At 50.2% G+C, this 21518-nt stretch overlaps 2 protein-coding genes across 5 annotated transcripts in view; one reads left to right on the top strand and one right to left on the bottom strand.

Annotated features, from left to right (window-relative positions):
* The window catches only part of Ccdc12 (coiled-coil domain containing 12), a 52310-nt gene extending 42399 nt beyond the window's left edge, over nucleotides 1–9911 (bottom strand). Inside the window, exon 1 of the mRNA XM_005074991.4 lies at nucleotides 9786–9911. Within this exon, the coding sequence (XP_005075048.1) occupies nucleotides 9786–9881 (96 nt within the window). The 5' untranslated portion in view covers nucleotides 9882–9911. The remainder of the gene's footprint in view (nucleotides 1–9785) is intronic.
* Nucleotides 9912–10043: 132 nt separating this feature from the next.
* Nbeal2 (neurobeachin like 2) overlaps nucleotides 10044–21518 on the top strand; it is a 32041-nt gene continuing 20566 nt past the window's right edge. For 2 of the 4 annotated variants that reach the window (XM_005074990.4, XM_005074988.4), the window contains exon 1: nucleotides 11752–12141. In XM_005074990.4, coding sequence (XP_005075047.1) covers nucleotides 12091–12141 — 51 coding nt within the window. In that variant the 5' untranslated portion in view covers nucleotides 11752–12090. Of the gene's footprint in view, nucleotides 10152–10229; nucleotides 10715–11751; nucleotides 12142–21518 lie in introns of those variants that run through there. The other 2 variants (XM_013117001.3, XM_040739592.1) reach the window with 2 other exon arrangements.

Here is a 21518-nt window from a genome sequence, read left to right as displayed (position 1 = left end):
TGCAGGGACAGCAATAACTCAAAGCATCCCTGCAGCAGGTCCTTTAAGCCCAGATTTCTTGGTCTGGTAACTAAGAGTGAACTAATATCCAACCCTGGGACTGAATACAAGGTGAGATGGTGCCTTAAATGGCTATGCAGGCTGACAGCTTGCTGGGACACAGGCAGGACATGGAGCAGTCTTGTAGCTCTTCCCTCCTGCTCCTTCCCCCATCCCACCACACTGGCCAGGACCCTAATCGCCACTCCCAGGTCAGAAGATGCTTTTTACTCTGGCTCTGTTCCCTCTCTGTGTTGTGAGTCTTCTAAGTGTGCAGATCACACTCACAGTACTCCACTCTCAGGATGTACATACACACAGGAGGTGTGAGATCGTCATCTGCTGGAGGTACCTGCCTTGAAGATACCTGGACACTGTAATTCTTGTGCCCCACCCTTGGCTCCCAATGCTGGCCTGGAGGACCTTCTGGGCTTCTACCTCTCTCTTCCCCTCACATCTTAGTAAATGGGATTCAGGTGGAAATATGATTTGTACGCACTGAGCTAGAGCCTCTGGATGTTCTGTTTGATAAGGTGCCCAGGAGTCACAGGGGGCTATTTAGATGTAATTAACTAAAACTGAACTTCACACTAGCCACATGTCAAGGGCTAAAATCCACATGGGGCTTATGGTTATGGGTCCAGACAGTGGGGACTACAGATGCCATCACTACATCAAGTTCTACTGCATAGCCCCGCTCTGCCCCACAGCTGCTAGCCTAGGGGCTGCTGATGAGCTACAAGCAGTCAGCCAGTCTTTGGTTCCAAGGTCACATCCAACCCTTAAAGACTGTGAACAACACCGCTGGTCTCTCTCCATGTCATGGAAGCAAGAGGCAGGCCCAATGCTCCAGAAAGCCAACAGCTATGGGGTGTCTGTGCCAAGTTAGTCACTTTTACAGTGACTATATTGGACATCAAGGAAGAAAGGGGTCAAGAGGACAAAGTGGCCTCACACTGCCCTGCTGGACAGCACTGAAAGGGAGCCGCAGGGATCATCCACAGAGCCTTCCTGAAGGGGTTCACCTATCCATTTAGCTTGGAACTTCTGGAAGAATTAAAACAAAAACAAAAAAACAAACCCAACTACAATAGAGGAAAGTGCCAAGTTGGCTGCACTCCCAGCTGGAAATCCTGGCTCCAGCAGGATGAGGTCACCAAATCCCCCAGCACTTTCAGAAACAAACTGTGTCCCAGAATGCTGCCACCTCTCACCTGCTCCCCTGGAAAGCTCTCCTTTCAGGTCCCCCTGGCTTCTCTCCTCCCATTCCACAGCTCACCTCTTCTTTCCATTAAGTTGACTCTCCCTGACACTGTGCTTGGACTTTCCGGCTGTCCACCAGGGCTGGCTGCCCACAAGACACAGGCACTGTGACCTCTGCAGCATCCACCTCCCCACAGGACTTACAGGTACTAGAATCTAGAACACCATATCCCTCCAGAATCCTGGTAATCCAGCCCCTGAGCTTCTGGTGCTGAGCCCCTCACAAACCTGTCTGAGCAGGTTGGCACATCAGGAAGTGCTCTGTAAATTTACAGGAAGCTGTGTGTCTCCCACACAGAGCTATGTGCCTAGCAATACAAAAAACAATGTGACTCCAAATCTTGTCTGTCTTCACTTCCCACAATCTCAGGACGCTTCAAACTCAACCACATTAAATTATGAGCTTATAGTTGGGGCAGGGGACAAAATGATGAGGGAAACCAACCCACCCAGGAGGAGCTCACTGAAGGACCTGCCACAGACTGCAGGGAGCCATCAAGGGACAGGTGCTAAAGGTCAAAGGGCTCCCCGCCAGCAGGTGCAGGTCAAGACAGTGCTTAGTCCTGTAGTCTCGTCATATCAAAGGGCTAAAATAAAAAAATGAGGAACACTTCCTCCCTAAGGGAGGGGCCTCCTGGGGTCTTATCTGCAGACAGCAGACAGTCCACACTTCCTTCCAATCTCGCCGCTTACCATGTTGTTCAAGAGGCCACTGTGGGCTGGAAAACTAACTCAAAGTAATTTAGACACGTGTCCTTCTGCCATAGGAGAAACTGGGAATAATAAACTGATGCTATTTAGGAACTACTAAACTTGACTAGGGGATACTACATTATACAAAGTAGAACTCAACTAAAAGAACACTGCCTCCAATATAATTCAACACTGAGTAGTACACTAAACAAGCTTGTTAGAAACATCAAAGAGATCCAGGGATGATAGCCAATGTGGAATGTATAAGCCTAAGGCCTATATAAATAAAATTTTTGTAGGAGGCTGGCTCCCCATTTGTGTGTTAGCCAGAACCAGATGAGTGCTATTACAAAAGAGTTTTACGAAACTTTATCAATCTCTAAGTGGTCAGAGTAATTTCTCACTGGAAGGGATAGTTTCACACACCCTCTCACATAAAGCAAGGCGGAAAAAACATCACTTAAGAACTTCAGAGAAGCCGGGTAGTGGTGGTGCACACCTTTAATCCCAGCACTTGGGAGGCAGAAGCAGGTGGATCTCTGTGAGTTTGACCCCAACCTGGTCTACAGAGCGAGTTCCAGGATAGGCTTCAAAACTACATAGAAACCTTGTCTTAAAAAACCAAAAACAACAACAAAACGTCAGAGAGAAGCCAGAGGGCTGTGTGAGCACAGGTTCTTCCTGCCAAACCCGACAGTCTATAGAGTGAGCTCCAGAATAGAAACACAGAAACCCTGTCTCAAAAAAACAAAACAACAACAAAAACAGAATTAGCACATAGGGTAGCAATTGCAGTGTTCCACATCCATCCAAAAGAACTAAACCATGCTCAAACAATGGTCAAAAGGTGTCCATTACTGGATTAATGGGCAATAAAATGAGAGCACTGGAGTCAGTAGGGGTGAGGCTCGGTGGTAGAGTGCAGGCTTAGCATGGGTTCAATCCTCAGCAATGAAAATCCACAAGATATATGGTATATCCATATGGTGTGCTATTACTTAGCCTTAAGAAACAAAATCCTGATACTTGGCACAATATTAATGAACACTGAAAAATCTGTGCCAGTTAGGCGTGTATTATGGCTTAGAGAGTAAAGCTCTCGCTGTGCAGGCCTGAAGACCTGAGTTTGATTGCTGGATCCCACAAAAAGGTGGGAGAAAAGAACGGACTCTGCAAAACTGTTCTCTGCCCTTCCTGCACGCTGAACCAGACCTCATCACTTCGGTTAGGCGGGCTGGCCAGTTAGCTCCAAGGATCCTTTGGACTCCTGCCTCCCTGGTGTTGCAGTAACAGATGTGAATCATCTGGCTTTTATATGGCTGCATGGGCACTAGGAACCTCAGAACTCATGCCTGCATGGCAGGCACTTTACAGAATAAGCCATATCCTTAGCCCCCCCGGCCCCCCCCAACTCTTGTGGATGTGGGATGCACTCAGGGCTTTGTGTATGCTAACCAAGAGTCCTCTGAGCTGATTTGTTGTCCGTTTACTTACTAGGTGTAAATTACTCAATTTCTTTTGTTTCTTTATGAGTCAGTTTAGAAATTTGTTTTCCTATGAATTTGTACATTTCATCTAGATTGTTCAGTTCACTGATACACTGGTTGCTATTTAATTGAGGTTAAATTTTCACAGTTCTGACTTCAAAAAGTTTTTAACTTAGAAAGTTTGCATATGGGAACTATATGGCTTCTGCATTAGAATCAGGAGCTCACTACTGATTGGTCCTGGAGTTTCCTCTCATTCTCTTTAAGGAGGGCTGGAGAGAGCCCAGCCGTTAAGAGCACTGGCTGCTCTTGCAGACAACCCAGGTTCAGTTCCCAGCACCCACATGGCTCCTCACAACTGTCTATAACTCCAGTTCCAGGGGGTCCCATATCCTTTTCTGGCCTCCACAGGCACTGCATGCATTGTGATACACATACATACATGCAAGCACTCGTACACATAAAATCAAAAAAAAATCCAAAAATAAAGTAGAAGTAGCTGTAAAGCTTCCATCTTGACTCACAAGTTTTCAACTTCTGGTTTGTTTCCCTATCTACAGGCTCTTTTGGAGGAGGTGAAGGGTGTGGGTTGTCTGAGACAGGGTGTCTATATCCTTGGCTGGCCTAGAACTCACAAAGATCTGCCTTCCTCCACCCACTAAGTGCTGAAATTAAAAGGTGTGTTGCAACAGACCTGACCCTTTCTATAGGCTATTAATTTTGTTCCCAGTCCTTTTCCTGATTAGAAAGGGGAAGTAAGAGTTTCTTTCCCTTGGTTTTTCAGTTTGTATGACACAATGTTTGGTTTGATTCCAAAGGGGGTCACTGGAGGTCGCAATCTGTTCCTTTAGCAGGGATGAATACTGAGTATACCATGTGTAGGCTTCAGGCACTACAAGTGTAGCAGTGGGGAAAGCAGTCTGTCCCAGTCACCTTCTATTTGGCTGGGGAGACAAATACCAAGTGCACTGTGTCTAGTGTTAGATGGAGACAGCCCTGCAGAGGAAAAGGAGGAAAGGGAGAAGGGAGTTCCTGTGTTTGTAGCTCTAACGGTTTCATTTATCATTAAATACAACAGCACTTTCAGAGTTAACTGGGTGAATGTGTCACCAGCCCAGATTATCTTATCTGGTCTTGATGACAACCCGATAACTCAGTGGGAGGAAGGTTTTCTGTTAATTTACGGGTGGAAGCTCAAGCCAGTAGAGGTTAGGTCATGTGTCTAAGATCACATGACTAAGACCACATGAGCATTAGAGGAAGGAGAGACCCTAAGAACAAAAGTAGCTCTTTTTTGTTTGGTTGGTTGGTTGGTTTTTCAAGACAGGGTTTCTCTGTGTAGCCCTGGCTGGCCCCAAACTCAGAGATGCCCCTGCCTCTGCTGGGATTATAGGTGTGTGTCACCACTCCCAGCTAATGATGACTTTTACACACTGAAATCTTACCTTTATTTTTTGTGGCACTGATGATCAAATTTAGATCCTCAGGCCAGTTAGGCACTCACTGCACCACTGAGCTATGTATTCCCAGTCCTCTCATTCTGAGACACGGTCTTGTTAAACTAGCTTTGAACTCATTCTGTAATCCAGGCATACCTTTTGAATTCATAATCCTGAGCACCTCGGATTACAACCACCAAGCACTGTTGCTGCTGCTGCTCCTCCTTGCTGAGGTGATACACACGAGAGTGTGTCTGCAAACTCCTTACTGTATAATCTCTTTTCTTCTTCATGGTGCTAGGGTGGCCACAGATCTTAAGCACTCTAACTATACAGCCTATCACTGAGCTGTACGTAGCCACTGTGTGCTCTCTGATAAGTACTGGGTGTTGTGCATCATCTGTTCTTTAACAAAAATTGGGTTGGGGAGATGGTTTGGTGGGCAAAATGTCTAAGGCCCTGAGTTCAAATCCCCAGAACCTACCTGTTATCCTAGTGCTTCTCCAGTGAGGTGAAAACTAGAGGATCCTCAGAAGTTCACTGGCCAGCACCTGGTGTACACAGCACCAAACATCTAACCTCCAAGGGTGCACTGGGGCACGCTGTGCCTGTGCACCCTCCAACACACACACACACACACACACATACACACACACACACACACACACACACACACACACACACACACACATCTTCAAAACCATGAGCTTCTGCTGACCCCTCCTCTGCCTCACTCTAGAAGTACTGCGTTATAAGCATGGGCTTCCACGTCTGGCGTTTTGACTTTGGCTCTAAGGATCAAACTCAGATCATCAGGTTTGCACAACAAATGTCTTATGCACTGATCCAGCTCTCCTAGATTTCAAAAAACTTTTCATTGTGAAATGATGCACATTTGTATCACTTGAAATTGTATTTCAGGTTTGAATTTAGATCATTTCCAAATTTCCTGTGTGTGATACGACCTCCTCTCATAGTGCTGGGCACTACAAGACACAGCTTATTCTAGTCTGCCTTTCAGGGTTAGAATGGCTGCAGTGAATTTGTGTTTTTGTAGCTACCACCACACTGCTGCCACTAATGCCAGCCAACCTGTGGCCCACCGCTCTCTAGCCAAAGAGAAAGGGTAGGCTAAGATGGCTTATAAACAGCAAGACCACTCGAAGGTCCACTGGCAGTAAGACATGCAGAAAGCAGCTGGCTACAAAAGCCACACAGAGTGTGCCTGCTCCAGGAGGGGTATAGGCAGATACTGTGGCACTCAGTGAAATGAGATGCTCTCGGGAGTTCAGTGAGCTGATCTGCAAACTCCCAGCATCTGGAGTAAGAAATAACTTCAGGACCTCAAAACCAGAATGTAAATGATGGTTTGCAGATGAAACGGAGGTAAACAAGGCCTGTCTGGCTGAACGTCTCTTTGAAGATACTAGCCTATGCCATCTGTGCCAAACCTCTAATCATTATTCCAAAAGATATTCAGTTACCATATAGGTGAAGAACAAGTTTAAGAATCCACAATAGGCTGGGTGTTGGTGGCGCACGCCTTTAATCCCAGCACTCGGGAGGCAGAGGCAGGCGGATCTCTGTGAGTTCGAGGCCAGCCTGGTCTACAGAGCGAGTTCCAAGACAGCCTCCAAAACAAAACAGAGAAACCCTGTCTCGAAAAACCAAAGGAAAAAAAAAATCCACAGTAGAAGCCAGGATTTGGGAGGTGAGGCAGGCAGATCTCTCTGAGTTCGAGACCAGCCTGGTCTCCAGAGTGAGTTCCAGGACAATCAGGGCTACAAAGAAAGACCCTGTCTTGAAAACAAACAACAACAAAAAGAATCCACAGTAGAGGGCTGAAGAGATGGCTCAGCAGCTTAGAGCACCCATTGCTCTTCTGGAGGACCTGGGTTCAGTTTCTAGCACCTACAAGGAAGCTAACAGTCATCTATAATTCAAGTTCCAGGACTCAGGTACCCTCTTCTGACCTGGTGGCATCATATGTAAGTGGTGTACACACACACACATGCAGGCAAAACACTCAGATACATAAAATAATGTAAAATAAAATAAACACATTTTCGAAAAGAGAAAGAAAACAGAGGGCTATAGTTTTGTCACAACTTCTCTTCCCCTGCTTCATTGCTGTCTCCCTTCCTGTCACATTTGTATGTGTGTGGTAGACTATATAAAACACGAAACTTGCTGCTTAACTCATTTTCAGTTGAACTAAGTTTATGCAGTGTTGCATAATCATCACTACTGTCTCCAAAGCTTTTCCCAACTTCAGCAGAAACACTACACCTATTAGGCAATAATTTACCATTTCCTTCACTCCAGCTCCAATTTACTTTCTATGAGGTTTGAATTTCCCTCTCTAGATACTTCTTTAGATAGCAGATATCCTGTTGTGTTTGGCTTATTTTGCTTAGCATAGGTTATCTGAGCATGAATACAGTGAGAGAAACCCTATCTCACACCTGATATCAACCTGTGGTCTCCAAAAGCATAACACACATGCACACATGTGCACATATACACACTACAGACACATGTACATATACAAGAGACAGAATGAAACCAAGAAAGCACCTAATATTGACATGTATCTAGACACCTACACACCCAAATTCACATTAACAGTACATGCTCCTCCTGGCCAAAGAAAAGATAGAATCCTCAAAACCCAGACCACTTCAGTGGTCAATTCTAGCATACATTCAAAAGGTCCCCAGCACCATGTAAAAATCCATTTTAGTGGCTCAGGTTTATAATCCCAGCACTGAGGTTGGAGGCAGAGGGATTAGAAATTCAAGGTCATCCTCTACTGCTTGGTGAGTTTGAAAACAATCTCAGGCTCCAAAAAATCCTATCTCAAAAGCAAAGACAAAACAAAAACAAAAACAAAGCAAAGACAACCACAAAACAAAACCAAAAAAGCCTAACAACATCCATAGCTGAAGAAACTAAAAACAACTTAGTTAAATAGAAAGGCATCCCATATTCACGGACTAGTAAAATTTAACTTATATAACATGATGACATTATCCTGAGTGATTTAGATTCAAGACAAGCCCTACAAAATCTCAACAATGCTTTTTACAAAACAGGAAAACTCATTCCAAAATTCAGATGGAATCTTCTGTTTTATTCTTTTGAGAGAGGGTTCCTTTCAATGTACATCCAAGGTTGGCCTAAGCTTGCAGCAGCCTTGCTGCCTAAGGCTCTCAACTGATAGGGTAACAACCGTGCATCACCATCTCTAGTTCCATAGGGAATCTTAAGTGAACCTTAGTGGCCAAAACAATCTTGAAAAGAAACTAATTTCAAAACTTATTGCAAACCAGGTGTGGTGGCGCACCCCTTTAATCCTGGCACTTGGAAGGTTGGAGGATCTCTGAGTTTGAGACCAGCCTGGTCTACAGAGTGAGTTCCAGGACAGTCAGGGCTACGCAGAGAAACCCTGTCTCAAAAACAAACAACAAAAACTTACTGCAAGGCTACGCAATTCAAAATAATGTAAAACTGGACAAGGTACCATCTGCCTGTAATGCCAGCTCCTCAGGATAGAATAAAGTACAAGAATCCTAAATTCAAGGTTAGCCTGGACAATACAGCAAAATCCATCTCAAACAAACAAACAAACAAACAAAAAACCATTTATCTCTATGTATCTCATTGCTAGGGCTAGAGAGATGGCTCAGTAGTTAAGAGGACCTGGGTATAGGCTTGCACTTGCCCATAACTCTAACACTGTGGAAGGGCAGGGACTGGAGGATCTCTAGGCTTGTTGGCTGCCAGCCTACCCAAAAACAAATAAACAAAAAAGAAACACCACCAAGCTTCGGGTTAGAGAAGAAACCTTGCCTAAGTAAGGCAGAGTGACAGATGAGGATTAGGGTCAAGCCTGAGCTTCCCTGGGTCAGGCGCTGGAAGACAATTATCTGATGGCTCTCCCGGGCTGCCAACAAAAGCAGAAGCCCATTTGGTCAGCTTTCGCTCTCAACTACTTCCCCTTTCGCTTTCTCACAGTGTAGTATGAGGTACAGAACACAGTTATTCCGAAAGGAAAACAAAAGCCAACCGAGACTGACCAATCTGTTTTGTTTTGTTTTTTAAATCGCAAGCGGAGTCTCTGGTTTCTCCCATCTCTGTCAGATCTGTTTTATTTTGTTGAGTAATGGACACCGTTTTTGCCTGTATAACAATAGAGCCAACGACTTCCAGCCTGTTGGGTCCCTTCATGACTGATTTTCGCTACTAGGTTTCAAAATAACCCACGAAAAGTGAATGCGTTATCCCTCCACTGGAGAAGTGAAAGAGCACAGCGTCGAGTAACAGGGCGGAAGTCTGCACATGGGTAGTGACTTCCAGAGCTTGCCCTCGTCATTACTTTGAAAAGACCAGCAAGTAGAGATGAATCCGGGCTAACGAAAGGAAGGTGCTTCGGAGTCTGCAGCTTTTGGACTTTGGCCGGATCGACTCCGGCTGCACGTGCACAGCGAAGTCACTCGGCTGTCCTACCTAACCGAGCTCTGGAAGGTAGTGTCAGGCAGAAGGCCGGGCCGGCGAGGCAACCAGAGACGTGCAAAAACGAACCCCCCGAACATGTGCAACTAGAAGGGGCGCTTGCAACGACTAGCATGCGCGCCACCTCTCAGCTGTCGCGCGAGGACCACTGCCCAAAGCGCACGCGCGAGGCCCGCCCCTGGAGAGACGAGCCTATCTCAGCCGCCGAGGCCAGCGCCGCTCTACTGCGCATGCGCCACTCGCTCGCGCACGCGCACCTTGAGTATAGTGCTTCCCTCGTCCTCAGCCCTCCCGCTCTGACTCAGAACACCGGCCTCTATGCCTGCGGCTCTCACTCCACGTTCCTTACCTTGCGCCCGGTTTTCTCCCGGAGGGCCTTCAGCCGTTCTTTCCGCCGCAGCGCCTCTTCCTCAAGGCGGCCCACACCGGCAGCAGCCGCCGCCATCTTACCCGAGGCCCCGCCTTTTCTCCCCGCTTCGCGCAGGCCCAGTGAGTAGAAGAGTGTTTTATAGCCAATCCAAGGACGGGAATGGAGAGCCGGAAGCCCCGAAAGCCAATCAGCGCTGAGTTGCTACGGGAGGACACGCCCTTTGCTCCGGAGCCACCTGTCCGGCGAGTGAGCCGGCTGGATCCGGGCAGAGGCGTTAAGGTTCTGTCTGTCCGGCCCGAGTCAGTGAGACAGCAAGCCGACTCAGACCTGAGAGGAGAGGGTAGAGTGAGTCGATTGCTCCGCTTTTGCCTCCTGGCGGCCCTCTTGGAATGCCTACCCATCCTCACCCGCCTGTGCGGGGCCTTCTGGGGGCCTTGAGAAGCATTGGCTGGGCCGGGTGCGGGGGCGCGCGTTTACAATCCAGCACTTCAGGGGCCCAGGCAGTCTGGGTGGCCACTCTGGTTCCCGCCTCGCTCCGAGGGCAGCGTCTCCCCTAGTCCACAGCCTGATTGATGAGTTGCTCGTAAGCCTCCCTGTCCACTCTGCTCCAGACCTGCCCAGCTCGGGGCCTGGCTGCATGGCCTTTTCCTTTGAACTCAAGAATGACTTCTCAGCCCTTTCTGGAGCGGCAGCCTACTCAGGGTCAGGCTCCGGTCTCCGGAGAAAAGCAAACATCAACCAGGGCCAGCTAGGCGCCACAGAACTCTCTCCTCCCTCCCAGTGTGTGAAGAGTTCGCGGCAGATGGTCACGGATGCACGCACCCGCTTCATGCCCCTGCTGCCGCCCTTCCCAGGGGAGGACTAGCGCCTTAGCAGCGTTGCTCCCGGTCTGGAGCGTGTGTTGTAAGGTTGGTCCGCAGGTGAATGCCCCTCCCGCCCTCCCAGCTCCCTTCAAACGCCACTGAACCTCACTGTCCTCCCGGGCGGTCTTGGTTCTGTCCAGGGCCTTCCCTCACAGTAGGAGACAGGGTGGCCGACTGCTGTATAGGCCGTCCGTGCTTAGGACGTGGAAATTCAGACTAGGATGCATGGAGCTAGAAAAAAAAAGGCCAACATGTAAGGGCCGCCCGCTCCAAGAGTACAAACCCGACAGGAATAAGGACAAAGTCAGCCTTCTCTTGGCCACTCAAGATCCAGAGCCCTCCAGACTGGCCAGTTCCTGGGACTGATAGAACCTGTCTGGACCTAGCAAACTTTCCCCCACTCCTGACAAAGAACCCGAGTCCTATCCAACCCCAGGGGCCCCCTCACTTCACAAGCAGTCTGGGCACGAGGGAAGGGACAGGGTGGTGGTGACAGAGGCCCAGCAAAGAGTCAGCCTAGATCCTTGGTCCCTGCTGCCCCTGCGATCCTCATTCCGAAGCCGGGTCCTCGGTTTTTCCATCCATAAAAATAGGCATGAGGAACCCCCGAGGCATCTTCTCCCTCAGGCCAAAGGAATAAAAGGTGACTAGCCAGCGCTGGGCTGCGGGAGGAAGGGTTGCCTCCAAGGGAGCAGCTGGGAATTCCGGCTTCCTAGAGGGAGTGGGCTGGAGGTGTCCTAAACTCCTCGTGATCCTTCCCTCCCAGCTCGACACTCAGCAGGAACTAGAGGTGGCCCCTGTCTTCCGTGAGCTAGAGCAGAGCCGTGCTCGTAGTTAGCGCACAAGCGGTCCTCACGGACGAGGTTGTTACTAGTATTTGTTGTAGGACCTTTACTCATCCCCACGCGAACCGCAGTCCGCAGTCCCTTCCTGGAACGCGGTAATTCCAGGTGTGATAGATTGTGTCCCGGGACGGGCGACTCAGAAGGCGGGCACCCCCCCCCGAGCCGGGAGCTAGAAATGATCCTGCTCGGAACGGACTCTGCCTGCGGGGGCGGGGCTCCGCGCGACCTCCCGGGCCGCGCTGACCCCAGGCTCCTCCTCCAGCACGACTCCCCGCCCTTTGCACAGTCCAGGGAGAGGCGGGGCGGTGGCCGCCGCCGCGACACTCTGCCTAGTGTAGGAAGCCAGGCGGAGGCCTGCCCGGAGAGGTGGAGGAGGAGGAGGAGGAGGAGGGGCGTGTAGACCTTGGTGGCTGAGCGCGACAGGGTCGGGAGCCGCGGACTTCCCCCAGCAGTACAGAGCCGCTCCGCCCCGGAGTGACGCCCTCCCGCCCATGGGCCTGGCCCGGGGCAACCGGCGGGCGGCGCGGAGGAGGTGGCGACAGGTGGCGCGCAGCAGGGCCAGAGCCGGGTCAGGCCATGGCCGCCTCGGAGCGGCTCTACGAGTTGTGGCTGCTATACTACGCGCAGGTGAGCCCGTCCCGCCCCTGACCCGCGAGGTCCCCAGATCCCCGGCGCGCGGTGCCTGCTGCACCTGCGCCCGGTACACCCCCCACCCCCGGCCGCAGATAGGCGCGCACACGCGGGACTCCTGCCCCGCACACACGTGCGTCCTCAGGCCGGCCGGCTGCCTCGGGCATCTGTGCCAGGGGCAGGGTTCGCGGGCGCGCGTTGTACTGTAAGTCCCCCAGCGACACTGTGCAACTTCAGTTGTCCTGGCCAGACACGCCTCACCCCTTTCACAACTGGGTAAACTGAGACCTGGGAAGAAAGGGACTCGGTTTGCATGTAGGATGCTTTGCCGGAAGGTCGCATTTGCGATAGGTGGTCGTGGCTAGAATGTCATGTAGGCTGGGGGACCCGGCAGGTGCCACTCCTTACTGTAGATCAGACGTTAGTCACCTTAGACTCCTCCAGAGAAGTACTTAGTGCCGAACTCTTGCTGTGCTTGAGGCAACCTTAGTCTACCTCCCCATTCTTCAGGGGGCAGGGTCGTCAGGGGGAGGCCAGGAAGGGTGTCTGACAGGGACCCTCGGGAGGGGCTGTGACTCTTGTGATTCAAATTCCATGTGACTGTCACACACAGAAGCTCCACTTTCCTTCGGCACTGGAAGCAGGCAGTGATCCGGGGTCACGCCTCCCTCCTTGCACCTGCTTGGCACTAGGTGCCTAGCTCAGGTGTGCCCTGGACACAATGGTCCATTGTATGTCCCTGGACAGCTTGTCACCGGGAGCGGGGATACGGAGAGAGTTCATGCTCAACCCTGGCCCTCTGAAGAGACTGGCTGATGGTCTGAGTCTTAGGGGCCACACTGCCTTAGTCTCCTTAGGCTGGTGGTATGTAGGAGAGTCCCACCTAGGGTAACCCAGCCCAAGCTCATTGCGCCTGTAAGCCTCTATTTCCCCGTCGGTAAATCAACACAATCTTGCCCTCGGGCCACCTGGACTTTGTAGAGAGGGAGCCACTCTGGCTGGTGTAGGTCAGAAAAGCCTGCTTCCCCTGGGCTCAGCCTTGCTGTCTCCATCTTCAAGGGAGATGACCGGGTGAAGAGAGCTCAAACCAGGTGATGAATCGGAAGAGATGTCACTGTTGGTTTTTCAGGCGGGGGCTAGGCTGCTGGAGATGTGCTGGTACAGCTTCCTAGGACTGTTCCCCTTCATAGATGCCAGGCTGAGCTCTGTGTGGTGATGGGATGTTAGCACTCCCGTCTGCTATGCCCCCACCTCCTCCCAGGGAGCCTCTTAGAGTAGGACTTAGGTGTGGGGCACACGCTGGCTGCCTGCAGTCTTGGAAGCCTGGACAGGCAGGGGGCAGCCTGGGACCGAGCCAACAAATAAATCCAGGATGTGAGAGTGAACCCAGGAGTTGGGTGGGGTCAGGCTGCCTAGGGAGAGGAAGCCAGGCAGCCTCCTAGCACAGCCTTCCTGCCTGCCTCCAAAACACTGTCCCACCCCTCGGTGCTGGGCTCCGAAGGCGAGATAGTGCCGCTAGAGACCCATTGTGTTTATGTCCTGGGGTGTGTAAGGATGGAGCCCACTGGTGTTAAGAGACCCTGCGTGATGGCACATGCCTGTGATCCCAACACAAGAGAGGTTGAGGCAGGAGGATTGCCAAAAGTCTGGGCTACAATCTGGGCTAGACTTTGAGACTTGTCTCAAAAAGAAAGAAAATAAACCCTTTTCGTCAGTCACCAGCCACCCAGCCAGCAACACAGGTGGCCCCTCCCTTCAGCGGCAAGAGCCACCTACCATCTGCTGGCAAACCTGTTTCCCCAGTTGTGGGTCTGGGTGAGGACAGGGGGAAGCTCGCTGGTTCCTGCCCTTCCTTTCCCCTAAAGAACCCCAGATTTAGATTGCCTTCTTTCTCACCTACATGGACTCTGCCATCTTGGTGGGCTCTGGGAAGAGAGGCAGTATCAAAGAGATCCTGAGTATTACTTAGTTGGAGTTCCTCCAGGTTCTCTTGGGGAATCCAAGGGGGTCATCAGAAGAGTTCCTTTAGCCACCAAAGCTACCTCAGGTGGATCTTTACCTGAGACAACACCTGTAACTCCCCCTGTCTGGAGCCTATCTCAATCCTCGCTGTGCTTACCGCTCCACAGCTTCCCAGAACCTAACGAACATTCAGTAAGTGTTCCCTGGGTGTAGCCAGATGACTGGATGAGAAGATGCCCAGGGTAGTGACCAATCAGGAGGTTAGCCAGAGCAGGCAGAGTTGGGAATTCGAGGGCTGAAGGCCAGGAACAACAGGAATGAACACACTGAAATGGAAGATACAGGAAGCAAGCATGGAGGCTTGTCTGTCTGCTCCCCCCCCTTCACCTTTAATCCCAGCACTTGGGAAGGCAGAAGCAGGCTGATCTCTTGTGAATTCCAGGCCAGCCTGGTCACAAGCAACAGCCAGTTGTCAGAAGTAGGGAGCAGGGCAGAGCCAGCATGGTGAATGGTAGGGTACATCTACGAGGGTACCCTCAAAGAAGAAATAGAAGCACGAGAGGACCAGGCGGGGGACAGCACCTGGCAGACTGGCCCTTGGCAAACATGTAGAAGTTAATGCAAAATAGCATGCAAATGAACAGCCCCTTAGCGGCTTGGAGCAGTGGTGTGGCTCACTAGCCCCCACCCACTGAGGGTCACAAAGAGCATGGCAGGGAACCCAAGCTGAATTCCCAGTTATGCCACTGAGGAAGGACTCAAATGATGTCAGAATAGACGTTCTTTAGTCTTGCTTACCTTTCTCTCTGGTCTCTTATCCTTGTCCCATGATCTCTCCTGCCTCATGGAAACTTGACCAGGCCTCTCTGCTCCCCAAGATCCTTAGCTGGGTCCTATTTCTTCTTGGACCTCAGTTTACTGTGCGCATGCGTGTGTGTGTGTGTGTGTGTGTGTGTGTGTGTGTGTGTGTGTGCTTGTGTGTGTATAAATATATACACATGTGTGTGTTCATGTGTAGGACAAAGAAAGACATCATATGTCTTCCTCAATTGTTCTCGGGCTAATTTTTTTAATTATATACTTTTATTTTCTGTGAATGGGTGTTTTCCTGCATGTATGCCAGTGTACCATATACATGGCAGGTGCCCAGGGAGGCCAGAAAAGGGCATTAGATCCCCTATAAATGGAATTATAGTTAGTTCTAAATCACCATGTGGGTACTGGGAATAGTCTTCTGGAAGAGCAGCCAGTGCCCTTAACCACTGAGTCATGTCTAGTCCCTCCACCTTATTTATTTATTTAGACAGGGTCTTAATATGTAGCCCGTGATGGTCTGGAGCTGATTATATAGGCCAGGCTGGTATTGAACTCAGATCTGCCTGCCTCTGCCTCCTAAGTGCTGCATCTAATTTCTAAAAGCACATTTTAAAAATGCACATGCAAAGGTCAGAAGATAACATCCAGAACATCCAGGAGGAGGCCTACCATGTTGGTCCCAGGGATTGGACTCAGGTTGTCAGCCCTGGTGACAGGTACCTTTATCTCCTCAGTCATCTCGCCAGGCCTCCATTTTATTGATTAAACTAGACTGGCCAGTGAGCTTAAGAGATCTGTCCACCAACACACCCGACTCCTTCCCCTCCCAGAGCTGAAGCTGTAAATGCACCCCTGGTTTTTGTGGGTGCTGGAGATTCTAAACTCACACTTGTGCAGTAAGCACTTTACTGACTTACTCAGATTCCTAGTCCTCTCTGAGACTGAGTTTGTCTGTGTAGCTCTGCTGTTCTGGAACTTGCTCAGTAGATCAGGCTGGCCTCTAACTCAAAGATCCATCTGCTTCTGCATCCCAAGTGCTGGGATTACAGGCGTGGGCCACTGCTTGGCTTTTATTTGCTTTCTTAATTGGGCAGATGTCTTGGTCCCTTTCACACCTGAGGGGCAACTGGAGTTTCTTCCTCTCTGCTTTTGTTGCTGAGACACTTGAAGGAGGAGGAACTTTAGTGATAGAAAAATTAGCATAGAGCCCATGAGGGGAAAAGCTGATATCCTTGGGGTTGTTATGACAACCGAGGAGCTGATGGAGAAGTGTGGGATCCCCATGGAAACAGAGTCAGTTACTATGGGGACCATGGCAGGAAATTCTCAGTTTCCATAGTGATAGGACAAGGAAAATGGCTAAGTGGTGAAGTGTGTTATGAGGACCAATTAGACCCACTCCCCTTAGTACTGCTTCAGGTAAGGGCCCAGAGACCTGCCTGGACATCCAGGCACTTACACCACTGTGCTCAATGCTCAGTTGCTTCTGTGCCCTGGAAGAGTTGCCATCTTTCAACTTCATCCAGTGGCCTGCACCTTTGGCCTGACATTGCCCTCTCCCCTCTTGATGCTGAAGGGGAGATTTTAGGGTTGAGAAGCTTCTTCTTCTTCTTCTTCTTCTTCTTCTTCTTCTTCTTCTTCTTCTTCTTCTTCTTCTTCTTCTCCTTCTCCTTCTCCTTCTCCTTCTCCTTCTCCTTCTCCTTCTCCTTCTCCTTCTCCTTCTCCTTCTCCTTCTCCTTCTTCTTCTTCTTCTTCTTCTTCTTCTTCTTCTTCTTCTCCTTCTTCTTCTCCTCCTTCTTTTTCTTCTTCTCCTTCTTTTTCTTCTTTTTCTTTTCTTCTTTTTCTTCTTCTTTTTCTTCTTCCTCTTCTTTTCTTCTTCTCTTTCTTCTTCTCCTCCTCCTCCTTCTTCTTCTCCTTTTTTTTCTTGGTTTTTCAAGACAGGGTTTCTCTGTGTAGCTTTGGAGCCTCTCCTATTACTGGCTCTGTAGATCAGGCTCGCCTTGAACTCACAGAGATCTACCTGCCTCTGCTTCCCTAGTGCTGGGATTAAAGGCCTGTGCCTTGAGAAGCTTCTTGTCCAGACCTATCCAACCCTATGTCTTCCTGTCTGCTCCTGGAGGTGGAAGTAGCTCTGACTGAAAGGGATCACCCAGTATTGAACTGTGATCACTCTCCCTACTGCTTTGAGCTCTTCCCTGGGGATCACACTCTACCTTTCCTGCCTAAGGCATCAAAGTGGGAATTGCCCTAGAGGCCTCAATTCTGCATTGAGCCATGGAATGCCTCTTGCTTTCACTTATAGACAGGGATGGGGGGGTTGCCCTAGAATGCCAGGAATTTGGGCTGATCAGAGCCCCTGGTTTGGAGCTCCCAGACATCCCACCCTGTGCAATGCTGGATGACGTGACTGCCACTGAGCACATGTAGTTGTTTTGCTGGTCATAGTGGTGCACTTGTAATCCCTGCACATGAGGCAGAGGCAGGCAGATCTCTCTATGAGTTCAAGGCTAAGTTGGTCTATATAGTGAGACCCTTCTCAAGTCCCCCTGACTCCACAAAAAGAGATATTGAAGCTTAGAGAGTTTTATGTTAAGTAACAGGCTATGCAGTATTTAAACAGGGCCTGCCTGGGTTCAAAACCTCATACCCTCAGCCACCATGAGTGTCCCTACCCGTACAGCAGCAATGGGCTGTGTCCTCAGAGGTTTCTGGTTCTGACTGAGGGTGTTTCTGAAGAGGACATGTGGGAAATACAATGTGTACCACCCTGTGGGGTGGGAGCAGCAAGCCATGCCCTTGAACTAGTGGATTTGGGGAGCCTTAAATGTGGGAGAAATGACTGCTTTGCTCTGAAGAGGGAGCCTATGCCAGGGTCGTGACTGACTGACTGAGTGGTGACGGTGATCTCTGCTGGACTCTTGTGCTGGGCTTAGGCTTGTTCCCATGGCCTCGGGCAGTGTGATTTCAGGCAGCCTAGTGGCCCCTGTCCTTCTGGTAGGAAATCCCCTTCCACATGCCACAGGGACATTCCCTGAGTTACTTCCAGGAGAGGGGCAGTTTCATGCCTACCAGGAACCATCTATGCCTCACTAGCTCTTGGGAGCTCTTCCTCCGAATATCCTCTGAATGTGTTCAGGGCTGGTTATGGACAGGTTGGGATGATGGTTTGTTATCTGTCCTTCTAGGGACAGTGACCTCTATTTTCTCCCCTGTAGCAAGACCCAAGTATTCCCTCATAGGCTGAAGGGCTCTTGGGTGGGCTTGGTCTGTGTGGTGTTCCTCATCTGTCCTAAGAACTAGAAAGGACTGGAGGAGCCAATGAGGCAGAGGCTCTAAGTTAGGAGGAGTACAGATCTCAAGTTCTGCAGCCACAACCGCTGTGACCCTCCCTGTCCACTGTCCTCCCTGTCCCTACCTTCTGACCTCTGTTTCAGCAGAGACTCTGATATTTAGCATTATAGCTTCCGGCAATGGCCTTGGGGTCAGAGCTGGCGTGAGGCCTCCTAGGGAGGAGGAGTGATGCCCAGAAGAGAGGGACTGGCAGCTGCTCCCGTCACTGGTTCTGTGCTTTTGACTCCTTCACTCCCCTCAGAGCCCATGAAGTTGGCCTTGATTGCCCTAGCCCTGAAGCTGGCTCAGCCCAGTCTAGATCGTTCACAGGACAAGACACGCCAAGGGTGTGGTTTAAGGGAGAGAAAACTGGAGTGGCCATGAGGAAGATGGAAATTCCTGTTTAATTACCCCAAGCCTAAGTCACTGGGGCAGTAGAGTGGGGTGTAGAAGTCGGCCACAGGGTAATCAGAGGGTGGAAAGCGGGCTAGGCTCAGCAGCTGGGCACTTATTCTAGGTGTGAGGAGGGGTCAATTGGGGATTTAGGTTCCCATATTTTGGGTCAGAGAAGACTGGTTTGATAGTTAGGGATAGAAGAGGGAAGACAGTGTTGGGCTAGTGTGTGTGTATGTGTGTGTGTTGAATGACTCACATTACCTTATTTTCTGAGACAGTCTCTCACTGCACCTAGAGCACAGAGTCACACACCTGCTTGCCTCTGCCTCCAAGGTGCTGAGGGTAAGAACATGTACAGCCCATCCTGACTCTCTGTGGTGCTGGGGATCTAAACACAGATCTTCATGGATATGTGGCAAGCATTTTGACTGACCCATCTGCCCAACCCAATGTTGGGACCTTTTTGAAACCAGAAGGATTCTATAAGGTCACCGGAGAGGAGCCAGGGCCAAATGGCCAGGTCCCATAGCCTAAAGCAAAGACCTGGCTGCATTATCCCAGAAGGTATAGCTGGAGATGGAGATGAGACTTTTCTGAGGTTTCCCACTTCCCCACCTATAACAGGCTCAGAGCCCTGGTGTGCTCTGATAAAATGTCTGAGAGGGCCACCTCAAACGGGGGAAGGGTTGTTTTGGTTCGTGGTTTTGGAGGTTTCAGTCCATGGTGGTCTGACTCTGTCGCTTCCATGCCTATGACAAGGTAGAAGTATCACAACAGAGGAAGGAAAGCTGCTTTACCTTGCGTCCACCAGCAAGGATAGTCATGGCGGGGTGGGGGAGAACATGCACAGGCCAGATATGAGTATTCAGGGACAAGATATAGCTTCCTAGAGTGTCCCATGGCTCTGCTCCTCCATCCCAGTAGCCCATCAGATTATAAGCCTATCAATGGGTAACCCACTGAGATGGACTGAGCCTTCCTGATCCAGTTACTTCCCCAAAACCCCACTCGAACACTTTTGTGTTAGAGACCAGGCTTCACATGAGCCGTTAGGGTAATCCTCCAGATCCAACCTGGTCTTCTCGGGTGGGTCAGAGTCCGGGCATCTAGTCTTTTTGCTGGCTGATAGGGAAGGAGACTTGCAGAAAGATGTGGAAAGGCGAACAAAGGTAACAAGACAGATAAAAAGTCACAGAAATGTCCTACTTCGTGATGTCTGTGGCCCCTTTCTAGGTTGCCTGAGCTTTGAAAAAAAAAAAAAGCTGGGCTGTGTAGTGAATGCCACAGTCCCAGTTCTCAGGAAGTGGAATCAGGAGTTCAAGAGTAGTCTTAGCTACTTAGAGAGTTCAAGGCTTCCTGGGGCTATGTGAGACCCTGTCTCAGAAAAACAGGCCAGGGGGAGGTGACTCAGTGTTTGCTTCACAAGCATGAGGACCCGTGTAAAAGCTGGGCATGGCATCACAAGTATGCCATATAACCTAATACTGGGGACAGAAACCAGCAGATCCTGGGGACTCTCTGACTAGCCAGTGTAACCCAGATGGTGAGCTCTTCTTCAGTGAGAGACCTTGTCTCAAGAAAATGAGGTGGAGAGTGATAGACACATACAGCTATCTCTGGGGTACACACACACACACACACACACACCATGGGCAGATGAACCCACACCCAAACACATACATGCATGTGTGCTCTCTCTCTCTCTCTCATATATATATACACATACACACACACACACACAGACATGCTCACACATAATATAAATAATGGATAAAATCAGCAAGGAAGACATCTAGACACAGTGGATAGCTGCTCCCGCTAGGTTTTGTAGGGGGGCTGCTCCAGCTCTGCTGGCATCCAGGTCAGGGCAAGCTACATGGGAGGAGATTACTACAGGTAGCACAAACAAACCAGTCAGCCTTTATAACAGTAGTTTTCAGCCTGTGGGTCACGCCCCCTCTGGGATCAAAAGACCCTTTCACAAGCATCACCTAAGACCATCCGAAAACACAGATATTTATATTCCGATTCATAACAGTACAAAGTTGCAGTTACGAAGTAGCAATGAAAGTAATTTTAATGTTAGGATCACCACAACATCAAGAACTGTACTAAAGGGTCGCAGCATTAGGAGGGTTGAGAGCCACTGCTCAATACATTTTCCATAGATCCTTAGGTATGAGGTCCCTACCCCTAGAAGCAACCTTGGGCCCTGCGAGCACTGACTTCTCCTGACCTTCTCTGTTGTAGTTCTCATCTCCTCCCTGACTTGAGAAAGGTGGATTGCTCTCTGGGGGCAGCTGCTTGGGCTCCATATTGGGGGAGGTCCCACTTTCAAGTCCTGAAAATGGCATTAAGTTAGGGCTAATGAGGGCAAGTTGCTAGCAGTGTCACTGAGCAAAAGACCTGTGGAGTCCAGGTGGGTGGCAGGTACTGGTGAGGGACAGGGATAGGAGGAGGCTTGCGCTTTTTTTCCCCCTAGGCTGAGGTCTCAAGCCAAGCTGGGAAATGTGGCTACTTTAATGACGGTTACCTGGCTCCCCAACAGCAAAGATGGCACCCAGGGCAGGGTGACCCCCACCCCATGTGCTGCAGGCCCTGCCCATAATGCGTTTGCAGCCCAGGGTGCCCCGGGGCCCCTTCCACATCCCTGCGGTCTGCAGGGAGGAAGCGGCTGCCCTCCCCCACCGTGACTCTGCGCTTCCTGCCCCAGCCAGGGCGGAGGAAACGTTTTTTGTTCACACCATAGTTTCCTTGGCGGCGCCCATACACTGGCTCAGCCACTACCCACCGCTATTGCCCATGGAACCAGCTTTGGGGCCTGGGGTCCAGGTAAACAGCAAGGGCAGGTGGAGGTTTCAGGGCAAGGG

The sequence above is a fragment of the Mesocricetus auratus genome, unplaced genomic scaffold, assembly GCF_017639785.1.
Source record: "Mesocricetus auratus isolate SY011 unplaced genomic scaffold, BCM_Maur_2.0 Super-Scaffold_100691, whole genome shotgun sequence".
In the NCBI taxonomy this organism is placed as follows: domain Eukaryota; kingdom Metazoa; phylum Chordata; class Mammalia; order Rodentia; family Cricetidae; genus Mesocricetus; species Mesocricetus auratus.
This window is presented reverse-complemented; position numbering and strand designations above follow the sequence as displayed.